At 37.9% G+C, this 15,902-nt stretch overlaps 1 protein-coding gene across 2 annotated transcripts in view; it reads left to right on the top strand.

Annotated features, from left to right (window-relative positions):
- LOC135169738 (uncharacterized) overlaps positions 1-15,541 on the top strand; it is a 154,014-nt gene extending 138,473 nt beyond the window's left edge. Inside the window, exons 6-7 of one of the 2 annotated variants that reach the window (XM_064135004.1) lie at positions 9,425-9,593; positions 10,638-15,541. In XM_064135004.1, coding sequence (XP_063991074.1) covers positions 9,425-9,593; positions 10,638-10,726 — 258 coding nt within the window. In that variant the 3' untranslated portion in view covers positions 10,727-15,541. Of the gene's footprint in view, positions 1-9,424; positions 9,594-10,634 lie in introns of both variants that reach the window. The other variant, XM_064135003.1, reaches the window with a different exon arrangement.
- Positions 15,542-15,902: the final 361 nt, after the last annotated feature.

The raw sequence follows: 15,902 nt of genomic DNA, 5'->3' as shown, positions 1-15,902 counted from the left end.
AAGAGGACATTGAATTACCAATAGAAAGGGCTGGAATTTTTACCCCGTTATCTCACCCACCCATTGAAATTCCCATTAAGGCCTTCCTAATACCTGTCAGTCATTAATCCAAAATACGTTGTCAAAGTACCTAGGCCCCGGTGCCAACTGTAAACAAGATAGGATACTGCTAACCGATCTGCAAATACAATCGTCCTCGCCCATCTCTATCCACCCCTCCGCCCCTCCACCCCCTCATGACATATACATTGGACTACGAATTGGCCAATAGTATTCGGGAAATGTTTCTGTACACCCTCCGGGGGAATTACAAACGAGAGAATTTTGGTGGTACCCACGGAAGTACTTGCACACTATTCTCTCTCTCTCTCTCTCTCTCTCTCCTTCGTCCTTAGTCGTATGAGAATTTCAACTGGGACAAACAACGCAGTGCGACAATACAACAGCATTTCGATTTGCAGAAAGCGATTCAGCACGACCAGTTGTACTAGGAATTCAATTAGCTGTTTTGGACTGGCTTCTACCACCCCAGATGCACTCATCAGTGGGTGGGAGAAGGGGGTGTAATACGTTTTTAACAGATAGCTGAAAGCATTGTATATTATTACTGGTGTTGGTCAATTATTCTCGTACTCCGAATCAAGCGCTATCCATTCGTCATGGAATACTGAACAACTTCGGGAATTGATTATTTAGGGGCCATTTGGAGGGAACCGAAATGCCAATGCTTCCGGGGGGAGGGGGGAATGGGGGTGAATCATTGAATACAATTTCCAAGTTGAAATTCTGAGGGGGAAATTGACTGGAATTTAAGAGACAAATTAAATTCTGTTTTTGTCACGTCAACTGTACAGGGGGTTCCATAAAAATGACGAGTTTCAGAATAAAATAAATATTATCGGAAGTAATGGAGAGATAAGTTGGTTAAGATTAAGTTTATCTACCGGACAACCATTGGCGGTAGTTCCAGGAAATATTTTATGGAATACCCTGGCCTTATCAAATTTTCCAGCTAATGAAAGTGACATTTCATGGGTTTAATAATCGTTTAAGTAACCATCTTATTAACGATCATTACCGCAGCGAGGGTAGCACGCAGTGATAAATTAAATATTGCGATAGGAAAATCCCATTGGGAGCCCCCGGGATGCAACCCCTTCTGGCAATATCCGTTGAATGAATGAAATGTTTGTTTTCGCTGCACTACTGGCCCGTTCCTGTGAGATTTCAATGTGCATTATTATTTTATATACGTAGCGTTGAAATGATTGGAAATGGCTACTTCTTTGTTGAGATAATAATACAATAATATGTGCAAAACCACACCGAGCGAGTGCATGAAACAGAAAATAACTGCGTTTATTTAGGCAAATGAAACAATATTATTCCCTCAGGACAGAAAACTGTTCGCTTTTTTTTTGTGTTTAGTTTCGTTGGGGGAGGCTGCTCTATCCTGAATCTCCAGTGTTCGGGCTAATTATGCGATCCTCCCTTCGCCATTTCAAGTAAATGGACACGCAGATTCGCATTATGAAATAAATTATTTTGTTCACTGAGAAAAGAATTTTTTTCCGCCAAAGGCTGATATTCGCGACAGAAAATTGTGATAAAAACGACCTCTCCGTTTGGTTAAACAAAAAATTTACCAAGGGAAAGGGTAAATTTTCACCAAAAATATCTCTCCATGCAGTTTGTCTCGTTAGTACCTTTACCCTAATCCTTTTTTATGTCACGTTTCTCGGTAACAATTTTCCCCCGTGTCCCGAAAATTAATGAAATTTCATTAGACAAGGAGGAGTAGCTAGGGCCAATTGAGAAATCGTTGAACCATAGATAACACGTCCAGTTGGATCTTTTAATCTTTTATGGAGAGGGATATCTCGATGTCGCAAGGTTCCTCGTTTGCCCACGGGGTATCCACTCCCAACATGGATTCAGCGTAGCTACGTGGCTTGAAAGCCAATTAAAAGATTTTCAAGCTTTACCCCGGGAGCAGGGCAGCAGCGGATGGGGTGGATGGGTCAGAGTCGAGGGGGTGCAAGCCCTCGAATCGTAGGTGCCGTGATTTTGGGTGTAAGCCAGAAGGAACGAGGGAGATTGGGAGGCCAGGAGGGGAAGTACAGCTTCCTAGTGTTGGCTGCCAAATTGCCCAGCACCAGAATTCCGTCGACTTGAATAATCGCGCGTTTCATTGATTCTCAACGGCGATTCGTTTCGGCAAGACGACGTTATTTTATCCCTATATTTCCAGTACCTCTCTCACTGCATTTCTCTTTACTCCGTTGGAGTCTCACAATGCCCTCACTATATACCGCATTATTCCTTATTGAATCTGGAATTGAGACTATACGAGTTTCTTTTTTTTTTTTTTCTGAAAAGCTTTTCCAGAATAACTTCGAACACCAACTGGCGTCTGCACCTGGGAACGTATGTATTGGAAAAGAATTTAAATTTAAATTTTTAGTAGCTTTCATATTTATTTCATGGGAAATTGAATTGAAGATCGCTTTGCGATGTGTAAAATTTGGGGAAGTGTATTTGTTCCAGGAATGGGGAAGGGGAGGTGATGAATTTAATATATCGGGGGAATTTTTGGCCGGGGGAAAAATGGCGCGGCGAGGTTCGTAATTTTTTTAAAATATTAAATATGATTTTTTCGGTAAAAAAATTCTAAGAAAACGTTCGAGGCGTCACACACAACTGAGGGGAATTAAATTCGCGAAAATACGGAAGTTAATAGAAATAATCAGGGGTAGAAGTGGTCGACCATGTCCTATGCCACCGGAATCACAAGAGACCGAACCCTCGTGGGCACCTCTGACCCTCCGGTCACATTTGGCGCTTCGACTCGTTGATTTAATGAATATTCAAAGGGCCGGCCGATTCAAATGAAATATCATTACAAGTTTACGAGCGAGTACCTCAAGTAAACGACAGTTAATTAGGAATTCAGGTGTCTCGTGTTCGTGACAACTTGATTTGAGTTCCAAAAAAAATATTCCATATTTACACACAAGGGGATAAATTATTTTAATAATTAGCAAGTACCTAAGCGTCGAAAAATATTACGAAAATATCCAACAACCCGTATTTCCGTCAAAATATTAGAAAAATTTACAAGAAAATGTGCTAAATGTGATAGCGGTGAAAAAAGTATGGGGTTCCGGGGGGTGCATAAAAGGGTGAATATTCCCACGCCCCACATCCATTTAATCTCATGCTCTGGCGGCATTCGTCGCGCGTCCCAGAGCATTTTCTGCATTTATTTTCTCGATACTTATTTTCAGTTGCTGGTTTGAAATTTGAAGCTGGTTAAACCGTGACAAGAATTTATTTCAACTTTTTTATAAAATAAAATTAACACTCTCAAACACCTTCCGCAGTATTCCCACAATACAAGACCCATGAAAATCGCCATAAAAGAATCCTTCAAGCCCTTGTTTCGAATAACTAATCAACGTGTGATAAAAACCAATAAATATTTCCCTCTCCATTGTTTTCATCTCCCACGCGAGAGCACGAAGATATTGAAAGCCCCCGTGATTTCATCGATGGAAAACGTTCAGCTGGAGAATGAAAAATACCCGAGACCGTTTTTTTTTCAATAACGCACTTTGTAGATATCCTCCATCATTTTATCACAGTAATTCCCATTTTTTTTTATCCTACGAACCGCCATGTTAAATGGAAAAAAAAACGAAACGAAAAATGATTCTGGTAATCTGAACAATAGCATTGAAAAGTTTGTTGTCACGAGATAAATCAATGACGATCACTGATAAGAGACTGCTTGCGACCTAGTTGCAGCCCCCACCCCCTATACACAAGGAGTTATCTAGTGTCTGAAATCTTGTGTCAATATTTTTTGTAGTACAAGTACGTTGCAATAGTTTTTTCGTTACTTCGCATACAAATTAATTCTGTAAATTCTGCGAGAGTGCAGATAAGACGTGCAACTGAAACAACTGACAATTTTTTTTTGTTCCGACCTATTTCAACGAATACGTGGAATCTGTTCACATAGTGAATATGAACTAGGAAACTGGGAGACTCCATTGTATACAGGGGGAGGAAGGAGGTGGAAAGTTTGACAAAATTGCAGTGGCAGTTGAGTGAGCTTTTTAGCCAACAGTTTTTCTGGCTTTCTTTAGAAATTGAGAGATTGGCACGCTGATAAAAAAAATATGCACGTCTAATTTCACCGGAACTATGTCTTTATGCAAAATATGTTTTGCATACAATTCCAGGAATTTTTTTTACCGAAGGACTTATTGATTTCTGAAAGGGGGATAAATGTTAGCTCTGGGGAATTGTGTAAAAAAATAATTATCGCGATGTTAATGAGGGCGAAATTCGATAGTCATTATTGGATAACTGGGAGAGACATTATGAAGTTGGAAAATCATTATTAATTGTGAATAAATAATATTTTTCAATTTATTTTGTGACACCTGTGTCGCGTCACAAAGTCGACCTGTCAAACCGAGAAATTGAATTTTCAGTGAAGGGACAATTCAATTCAACTCGAAGGTTAATCCTTCGGATCCTCCGCAGTAAATCTCACCACCAATTAATTTCTAATTTTGGGATTTTGCGGGAGTCGGTGGTAACTATTCTCCCATCATTGACCCTCAACGATACTCCATCTTCCCTTTAATTCCTACTGAACATTTCTCTTTGCCTCATGAACATTATACACTGATCAATACATCTGGCGGTCATTTCGATAATAATAAACTTGATAGTCGTAAAAGATAGGAAATGAAACTAGAGCTGCATATATTTCACCAGACAATGCGGCTGTAGACGAGTTTTACTATTCTGGGATAAGTTTCGTAAGTTCAATAAAACTCCAATTCAATAAAATTCCATGACACAGCCAAATGACAATCATAAATTTTTTCACTCACATCGAACGAGGAATAGAGTGATGACTGCAAATATCTATTTATTCGACTGCAAAAAAATCACACGTCCGGAAAAATCGATTCCTTCATCAGAATATAGTAATCACTCTGCTTCTAGATGCCATTGATCTTTCGAAAAAAAAAATAGAATGACAGAGCACTCTCCGATCTGGAGGAAATACGTGAGAACTGGAGCTGAGGCGATGATCTCACGCGATACGGGAATTGAATCAGCCCTCCTGTTGTGATCAAACTCATATAAATATTTAAAATTTTTTGAGCCCTCTCATGGGCTCCTGTCAGCCTCCCTGGCGGCACAGAGATTGATTTGAATTGACGTGATAAATTGATAGAGAAACGTGTTCAATTCCGCGATATTGTGTAGCCTAGTGGCACCGGGCCAGTGTCAGGCGTACGAATATATTCACCGGATATTTGAACAGTATCGAAAGTGCGTCGAAGCGTGCAACTAACCTACGTACATAGTGCGAACATTTATTCTGCCATTTTTTATGGCTGTCAGTGCGCTATAGAGTGCACCTGAGCGAAGGTCTATCATAGTATATTTTGCAATCACGCAAAAAGTATCGTATGCGCAAATATTTGTTAGCGATCATTGTGATGCGTTTCAAAGCACATGATCAAGCTCCTGTTGATTGGTAAATATTCATGTCCGTCAATGTTAAAAGTTCCCCAATTAAGTTAAATACAAATCATAAATAATCAAATTTTCACCGATATTTCTCCAGCTAAACGAGGGAGGAGATAAAATAAAAAGTTGTTTTTAATTTGACGTTGGACAAAACCTCAATCTTAATATCTCCAAAGCGTTCATATCAAAGTTCTGAATGTATAGTCCCATTGTTCACTCCGAACGCTTGCCAAAGTTCTCGTTAACAGTTAAGTTTGTGGTTATGCTTAAGGACTACAAATCTCTAACGTCACAACATTGAGGAGGACTGGCTAGTTTGGCATCTTCCAAGATGAATTCTCAACTTCTCTCAGAAGCCTCAGAAAGTTCGTCGCCGAGTATCCTACAGACGTGGTATTCGAGGCCCTGGCAAGGTCACTCACCTCCCCTCCCCCCTCTCTCTCTCACTCTCGAACGATGAAGTTGTAGTGGGTGGAGGATCTGAAGGATTAACTCTCGAAGATGACAAGAGAGTCCCAAACTATCTTGATCAGAGACATGGGATCGAAGAGGTGTTCATCAAACACCAATGAATGTTCGACAAATTGGGGGGAAGAAAAATTGTTTAAAAATCACCAGAACAATAGATGAAAACGACGTCGCCAAATTGAGCACAAGGAAATTGAGAAGAATATTACTTGTAAAATATATTATATATGTCTCATATATTCGCGTAAATATTTATCGTAAATTTGTAGAGTATATGGAGCCACCCTACGTTATATATATTGTTAAATAATTTTTTTTGGACCGGTCAGCGACGGAAAAGCTTTAAATCCTTCAGCAGTACGTCATTGTACTCGTTTCAAGTGAGAAAAGGTATCGGAAAGTTCACCACTCGTCTGTTAACACTGTTGACAGGTGTATTCACATCTATGGGATCGGTTTCTATTGATCTTCGATTGCTCAATTTGGCCTCTTGTGAGTTTATATTCCTAGGATCGATTTCTGTGTCGTTCAATGACTGGTGAACTTTCATTCGGTTTGTTTATCTTGGTGGGACAATTTTCAACCGTGTGGCCTTTTTGGCAGTGATATAGGGCTTCTGAGGGTGGACTAACAAAGACACAGTGGACGGTGTTGACTACCCTTTCGGTAACGTACAATTGTCCACAACGAAATCAACTGCCGCAGAAAGAAAAATATTTCTATAGCAAAAAATTGTATTTAAGAATTCTCTTGACCGAAGTCTAATAAAATTCCTCTCGCGCGTGACAAAATGGTCAATGGGGTTAATAGTCAAGTACTATCCGTCATGGAATATATGTCATCAAATATCAATGAGCCACTCGAAGTCCAAATTCCTGTCTCTAATTTCGGGAGTGTTGATTCAATGCAATGCTTTTCATTTCGACTGGGATTTCAAATACGAGCGGGAAGTGAAATGCCACTTGTTCACCGCACCGGCCAATGACACATCACTAATAAAACCCATCAAGCGTATAATTCACCGACTAAATACCGTGAAATGCCAACATTTCACGGCATAAAATCAAAATTCACGTTAATTTTGTGGATAACTAAAACCTGGATATCCGTTAAACAGTTCTATGATTACAATATCAGTCAATAACATCGCTAACTTTCCAAATTGCTGTCCTTAAAAATATTGATAATTGAATAACCCGAAAGCATCATATAATATAAATTATTTTCTCACTGCGGATATCACCTGAATGGCTCCCTACTTTTTTTGCTAAATATTTCCCTCCTCGTGCATTTTATTACAAGACACTATTTTCATGGGAGTAGAATTGTCATTTGTCGTGGGAGCGAACGTCAAAACTTTCCGTATATTTTTCATCGGATGATTAATGAGCCATAATGCCCGTTAAAGTTGATCCGCTCTATATTTGTTTGGACCTCCCGCCCCACAGCAAAAACTGATTAACGGTAAATGCTGTTATATATTCCTCAATGTACAGCGAAATGAAACCAGCAGTAACTTGTGTATGAGATTCATTTGATTGCGGCTATTGCCTCGTGATTTAATTGCACGGCAATGGAATCCATTGGGGAAAATTTCACGGAAACATTGGCATAATCCAAACGCAATTTGGTAGATAAAAAAAAATTATGGTGTCCTGGGTTAGAGTGAAAATTTTAATTTGACCTCATAACAGAAATCTATCCGTTGCTCGTTAAAACGAAATTTATAATCCCTAATTGAAAAATAGTCGATGCACTTTGCATTGAGGGTTTCCACCCGAACTTTCTCCTGCAAACTGAATAAAAGTTAAACACGCCCATGAATTATTCACCATCGCCTACATCCGAAATGGCGCATGAACATTTTTACAAATAAAAACTTCACCGAATCTGATCTTAACCTGCTGAAGTAGAAATTCGCCCGTGCCTCACTGCATAAATATTTTAGAAAAAAAGCCCGGTAAACCATGAAAAGTGAACATAAAAATTGAATATCACTTTTCTGTACTTATTCACTGACCCTAAAAGCCAATAAAAAATTCCAGCAATTTTTAATTCTACCCTAGAAACTCTTTTCCCCCTAATAAAGCCGGAAACTCGAAAAAAAAAATCGATACCAGCCATAAAATCCGATTTTTTCATATCCGTAAATCCATTGAGAAGTAAAGAATGAGATAAAAAGATGACAAGAAGGATGGGAGAATGCATTATAGTCTAACGTTACCCGGTGGATAGTAAACGGATTTAAGTATTCATGAGAGAGTTACCTCCGAAATACCACGCCCTCTCGCCCTGGAAAAGGTCACTGTGCCTTTTAGTCTATCAGGTAAACGTGGCTCCAGTTGGGCTGGAAGGGAAGGGAAGGGAAGGGAAAAACGTCAGAGCCAGGCCTCGAAGGGTACCAACTCTTACCATTCCCCATAACTTATGTATACACCCGTAGCATCTTCTCCCTGGCCTCTCGAAAACGAATGTTTCACTTGAGGTAAAAGAGCACGACAAACACATTCGGTGTAGGAGGATTTAAGTGTGCGAGACAACGTCAGCGAGAGGGAGCGCTCCATGAAATGCTTGGAAGTTAGCAGAAACCTTCTTCAGACGCCTCCGTCGTCTTTCAGAATTCAAACTAGAAGATGCTCTTCCCCGGGTGAAATAGAAGGGGATGGAGTGTGTATCGTGTTGTCCCACCCCGACGCCTCCCACGTTCGTCTCACACCTTCGAGTGAATTAAAAAAAAAAACATTGACGAGGAGCAGAAACTTCCGCGAGGGCGATGGGAGGGAAGGCGGATGTGCATCGTTTTGCCCCATCCTTACCCCTCCACACCCCCTTTGCGTTGATCTCGCACCTTCACGAGAATAAAAAAAATACGAGTGCCGGAGGCTCCAACGACTCTCTGTACAGCTCTTATTCAACCAGACAATCTCAATGCACATTATTTATGCAAAAATCTTCACTACTCCCTCAGCGAGAGACTCGTTACACACTTCAAGTGTTGAGGAAATTACAGTGAACGGTTTTAATTCATTATTCAGGTACTCCACATAATTTATGATTAATGTCGAGTTGGAAAGGACTTTTATCGTTTTTATTCGCCTCTGATTCAGTTATTTATTCATTGTTCACCGAAAGCTGGCGACGTGAAGCCAATGAGGGGTGAAAATGACTGGATGAGATGTGACAAATGAATATTTTGCCGGGGAATAATTAATTAAATGTCTTGAGAACATTTATCACTGACAGACAGACGTTATTTGGAGTAATTAATTGTAATTCGTGGGGATGATTTACCGGATTTTATTGAGATGCAGAAATGTATTTCTAGCGTGCGAGGTCAATATCGATATTCCAGTTTATATTCTCCTTTTCAATTAGAAATAATTTTTTTTTATTGCAGATAATAAGCTACGATTCTGGCAGAGGTGGGGTTTCGGTGGTTACGGAAAAGGGAGAAACGTCAACTAGTTTTTTACTCGTCCAGTACGCGACACCAGCTGATTCTGGACAATACACGTGCAATCCAAGCAACGCTCAACCAAAATCCATCACCGTGCACGTCCTCAATGGTGAGAGGAGCATAAGAATATATTTTTTCAAACCCACTAATTAATTTGATGTTTTTTCAATGGCGAATTCATGACATACATCTACAGATCGATGGGATAATTTTAACGAAAAATTTCCGTCCATGTACCGCCATTTGCAATAGCTATGAACTGAAATTTCCATTAATTTTCCAATGTGGAACATGGGATCGACGGTCGGATGGTTCGGGGGATGTCTTGAGCAGATGGAAATGCTCTCCTCTTCGATTCTCTCATCTACATCTTATGAATTATTTCCAAATCGCATACTTTTAATGTTTGCCAGCGGAATAATGAATTTATTTCCACACTGATGAGCTTAGAGATCCATATCTCGTACATAATCGAGAGAAATATCATGTCTCTACTCATTTTTATCATTAATAATTCAAGCGAATGAAGATTCAATAAAAATGAGTAATTATGTAGCAGATAGGTGATTAGACAACCAGATGAATCAACCATTAAATGTATTGAAGAATTTTATTCAATTGAGGGTCCCGGGAAATGTCGGATATTACCTTTAATTACCCACATTTCCACTAAAATGTGGCGATTCTTCTTCCACCGCTCCCCCAAGTGATTAAACTTTTATATAGTCAGACGCCAAACCCATGTTCACTGCGCATTGGTCTATATATACTATATGCAACGGTATATTCAATTCAATATTCATCAGTAATTTGTGAAATTCATGTAGAGTGACTAATTATAATGAATTTCATGAGTCTGTTCTAATTAATTCTGGTAAATGATGAAATTTTATCGTTTCACTATTTTCGGAGTTTTAAATGACATTTTAAATGGAAAGAGGTTGAAATTTTGTACAATTGAGGTAGAATTCTCGAATTGACAAATCAGTGTAAAATAAAAATCCAAAAATTGGTGATATGCAATCAAATTGTTCCTAAAATAAGATAAAAGCCATTATAAAGGCATTAGGAGAGTCCATTAGCCGTAAGAACAAACTCACTCGTTCAAATGATAAGGGACAGAAATTTGTAGTGTATTCGTATGTTTCAGGAGAGTATCCAGCAGCAATGCAGCACGGTGGTCAAGCTAAGCAGCCACGATTATACTCTCTGCTGCTCTGTCTCTGTCTACTTCTCTACTAAAGAGTGTACACACCTATTAACAATTAACAAACTAGATGCTCCTCATGGTCTGCGAGCCAGAGTGAAGTATCAGGGGAAGGGGAGGGGGCGGCTAAAAGCCTTACGGTAATTAAACCACTGTATAAACATATATAAATCGTACACCTTTAGCTGTTTAGGGAGGTATATGAGTCAAGGGAGAATCACACTCTCGTGACGGAGTTTTAAAGGTCTTTGGAAACTGGGGTAATTTGAGGATTATTAAAACCATCAAGAATTGGCTTTTTACCACATCACAGGATCTGCATATTTGCGGAGTCATTGTGTTGCTGATGAGAAATACAGCTCATACAGCATCACATTAATTCATTAACTTGATTTCTCAGTACATGTTCAGCAGTTTTGAACAACCAGAGACAAGTGAAATTGCTTTTTATTTATGGAGATGAGTCTCATGCATACGTCATTGTAAATGACATTGCTTTTCTCCCATTAACTTTTTTAAATTTGTCATTTCTGAATTGTGAGAGACGTCACGAAAATTGAATTTTAATAAAAATTACATCGTTATAGGGAAATTGATATTTTAATGTTGTCTTTAAATATAAACGTGGTATGAAAAGTCATACAGACTTATTCTGACACACGACACGTGTCATGTCACAGCACATTATTTCGTTAATTAAAAATCTAATTATATAGGGAAGATGTTTCACAACAACAAAAATAACTTGGGCAGTTTTCATTAACGGAAGTAAGTCTCGTTTTTTCTTCGTTGATTTTATCAAAATTTTTCAATGACTAAAGCTTCAAAGTCTAAATATATTCCCAAGTCCATGAATTTTTCAAAATCAGTCCACAGTAACTCCGAATAATTTCTAAAAACAGATCGCCGCATCCTGTGCTCTAATTTCGGTCGACAACTAAGTAACAAACAATTGTCCATCACTCGATAAAGTTTACTTGAGCCCTTCCGATAGAATGTTTCCGACTATTGAAACTGTAAAAGCCATCGAACACCATTCCCTTCGATTGACAGTCTTAATCGATTTTCCTTTACGACTTCCGTAAAATGGGGAGCAATGAAACTGGAACAATGTAATACATCTGAAGACGGCTATTTGCTGATTCTCCGATGCATTATGCTCTCTCGAGTGTTAATGAGTGGTATAAAATCGTGAGATTTTCTTAATGAAAAATAGGAATATTGGAGCAGGAACACTCGTTGAAATGAGTAAAGAAAAAAAGGTTGTGAATGAAGGGGGTGGAGAGGAAATGGCTTGCCGTCCTTTCCGCCTCAAGAATTCCGACTTCACTGGGTTTGAAAAACCCCCTCGAGATGGCAAGAAGGAGACTGATTGCTCCACAAAGCGGCTCGTTCTTCTGGCTATCCCATTGTTCTCGTGGACAATTTCGTCGTTCATTCCGACAGAATAAGATGATGATTCAAATTGAAGGCGCGTGGGTAAAAGAAAATCAAGTGGAGTGTTCTTTAATTTCAATTGTTTTCTGAAAAATAGGGCCAGTGATTGTTTCAAATGGCCGAGACCTGGAGGAGCATGTCAATGACATCGATGACAGAGTATTATTAGAATAATTAACCCCCTCAAAATGACGTCAAAATTCATTCAGAGTCAGAGTGGGCGAAAGTCAATTTTTCACGATTTTTATTTCACTAAGAGGATAATCCATTGGAACTTTTCATTCACTCCCTTTGGTAGCTATTGGTTGATTGCGTTGAACGCAACTACTAGTGATTTTCAATAGGGAAGAACGAGGAGAAATATTCCCGATTTCGATTCAGTATAACAGAACACTTCATTGATTTTTTTTTTTTTACTTTTTTCCTCTGGCTACCATTCTCATACTTGAATCAGCCCGTAAAATAAATAACCATCAAACCTCATCTGCGTAAAATCAAATATTTCTTTTTCATTCCCCTAAAATATCTCCACCGTAGCTTTATAGACTTGTTTACATACGAAAACAATTCATACACGATTCGATAAAAGTGCAATGTTTTTTTTCCCCCCTGGCGGAAGGGGAGAAAAATACCGACTTTTGTATGATACATTTTCATACTGTTTTTACTGATCGTAAATTTTCTTCCTCGACGACGTCGCGTTCATATGCATTCGAGATTGAATAGAATTTTTAGGTATGGATAAGCATACGCATGCATGAATTTTTCAATTTAACCTGCATGAAAAAAAAAAAAGGGCGAACAATGACTGTAAAACCTTGGGAAGCGAGAGGGAAATTGCGTTTCTACAATTTTTATTGGAAATCGAGGAAAAATGCGAGATAACTGGGGCCTATTCTAGTCTTGTGGAAGGAACAAACTGATCCTGCGATCACGAGATAGACAAGGGATGAAATCATCGGCTACTGCCCCTTTCGAGGCTGTGGCAACCCCAGATTTTTCAAATTCCTCGAGACCGAGACTCATTTAGCTCTCCTGCCCATCCCCAAGACAAAATAATTCCTCATTACCCAATTATTCTAATGACAAACCCTTGACTCATATTCCACGTGTGTAATTCATCATAATTCAGCCACAATCGACCCCAAAACCAAAGAACTAAAAAAATGTAAATATGTATCATTAAAATGCTTTAGTTATTTAGTTTTTCGACAATACATGCTCCCATTAAAAGGAGTATTATTGCCTGCCGCCTTCATCATTCTCATTGACTCTCATTTTTCATTAATTTTAAATTATTTTTTTATACAGAATAATTGATGATAAAAAAAAACCTTTAACGTAATTACTGCATATTCTTTTCGTCAATGCATGTGATAATGAGAGAATGATAAATAATGTGAGTGAGAGAAATATCGAAAAACGTCAGAATTTTTTCTAATATTAAAGATGAAACTAAAAATTATAAATGAACTATTAAGAAAAATGATAAATACTAAAGTCATTTTAAAACAATGCCGTCATCTCTCTCTCTCTCTTTCTCTCTCTAAAGACTCCGTTATTATTTGCAGTTAATTAATGAGATGAAAAAATGAAAATATAAGTAAAGGTTAATGTAACAATATCGAATGGCGTATCCTATGAATAATCACTAACAACCAAAAAGAAAAATATTTCGAATAAAAAAAAAACGTTCATGTCACTATATAAACGTATAAGGCTAGTCAGTGTAAAGTTTTATGGTAAAACCCGAGCGTGATTGCGTGCTGAGGATTAATTGATATTAATTAAGATTCAAATACTGAAGGGAGAGATTAGGTGGCTGGTGTGTGCGTGTGTGTGTGCAATGAGCGCATGTGCAGACTTGATGACATGTACCTGCACGATTCGACGCTATTGGACATTTAAAAATTCCCTGATCACGAAATATTATCTTTCGGGATCCCTATATTTGTTATTTAACTTGTTTTCCTCAATTTTTGCAAACTAGGGGAGAGGGGACTAAGTGACAACGACGTCGGATCGTTATGGCACGGGGAAAACCATTCTGGGGTGGAGAATATTTTAACCAATTGTTGGAATATTGATATTTTTATATAGATTGACCCATTAGAATTTTTTTGAAAATGCAGGGAATTTATTTATTACTTTGTGTCCCTTGGAAATTGAAAAAAATCATAAAAATTAAATACAATAAATTTCGTTCAATTTGAAATCATTCCTTTAAAATAATATTCTCCATTCTAAATAATTCTCATCTCCGTGCGAAGATTGGATCAATGGTAATCGAGAATAGAAGGATTTATCACTGTACTGAGCGCATGAATGACACGAGAATTTACGAGAGATTAAAAAAATATTTAAAGGTGTGATAACATAACGGCGAGTAAAAAGTGTAAATAGTGAATAAAGAAAAAAATGTTACTCTAGGATTAATCAATGGATCAACGCGAAAATCATAACAGATGTAAGACTTCCTCTGAGACTGCATTAATATCTTCTTTCAAAGATAAAACATCATTGCCACGTAAACTGTCCGAAATGTCAATGACGATTTTATTGTGTAATTGCTCATCGATGCGTCGCTCATTATTGTTTTTTAATCGAAGTCAGGGAAGGGCTGATAAACGACTCCGTGGGTGCAATAATCGCCCGCTTGCGAAGTTGAAAAAAATAAGTCAATGTAGACCACATGGATTTGTTTTTAAAAAATCCGTGAAAATGTCACGTTTCATCAGAATTTTATATTTTCTGTGAAAATTTTTAGCGATTCATCAGAATTCAAGGCAAATCCTCATGCTAACTCTCATAATAATGCATTTGTTGATGCGTTTGTGAATGTATCAATAATATTTCAACGCTAATATTATTATCCCACAATATGTCGAAGTATTATCAACCAAAATAAATTGCAAAAGCTCCCCAGGCTGGTCAAACTGACCTGAAAAAACCCATTACCAAATTTTAATTTGCAACTTGAAAACACAACAATGGGAAATTAAATTCCCATTGCATCATCAAAGGAAGGGTCATTGAAAAATTATCGCCCAGACGCGAGTGTAAATAATCTATCTATGAAAAATTGTGAAAAAAAATAATATGAAAAATCTAAAAAATGGTTATCACATTTTCGCGTACGATGGTAAGACTGGCAATCAATAAATTGCCTGGAGTTCAGTGGTCTAGAAAGATTACGACAATATACACACGACATTTCGTTGAGAACTTTTTCGCCTGAGAATGTGTCGTAAATATAAGGGGGGGGATATACATGAAAAAAAAATGAGAATGACTGTCTTTTACTTCACTCATACGTACCGTTTTAGATAGGATGAAGGATTAATGTAAGTGTTTCATCTAGCCAATACAATGTATATTGTAATCTATCATCAGAAATAAATTATCGACAGTAATGATTCTGCCAACACCTGTCTCTGTCTCTCTCACCAATCCACGTTTCATTTTCAACGAGGGCAAGAATAGAAATTAAAATTGCGCAAATTAATGGATATTATTTCGACTAATTAGCACGAGCTGGGGCTTTGAATTTCATTTTATGGAAATTCTCTCTCCCATTCCCCGAATAACTGTATTTTATTTTTAATGAATTTTGTGGAAAAAAATTCTATTGTTTTGGATTACTTTTTCCTTTTATTAATTAAATCCAATTCCAGTTCCGCGTTTGTCTTACGATAATTGTTATTGACCACTTCTTCCAGCGCTAATTGGAACCTGGGAGAATCGATAAATTTCCAATGCATTAACTATCTATCA

The sequence above is a fragment of the Diachasmimorpha longicaudata genome, chromosome 15 (genome assembly GCF_034640455.1).
Source record: "Diachasmimorpha longicaudata isolate KC_UGA_2023 chromosome 15, iyDiaLong2, whole genome shotgun sequence".
NCBI lineage: Eukaryota > Metazoa > Arthropoda > Insecta > Hymenoptera > Braconidae > Diachasmimorpha > Diachasmimorpha longicaudata.
Note: the sequence above shows the minus strand (reverse complement) of the source record. Positions and strands in the feature narration are given on the sequence as shown.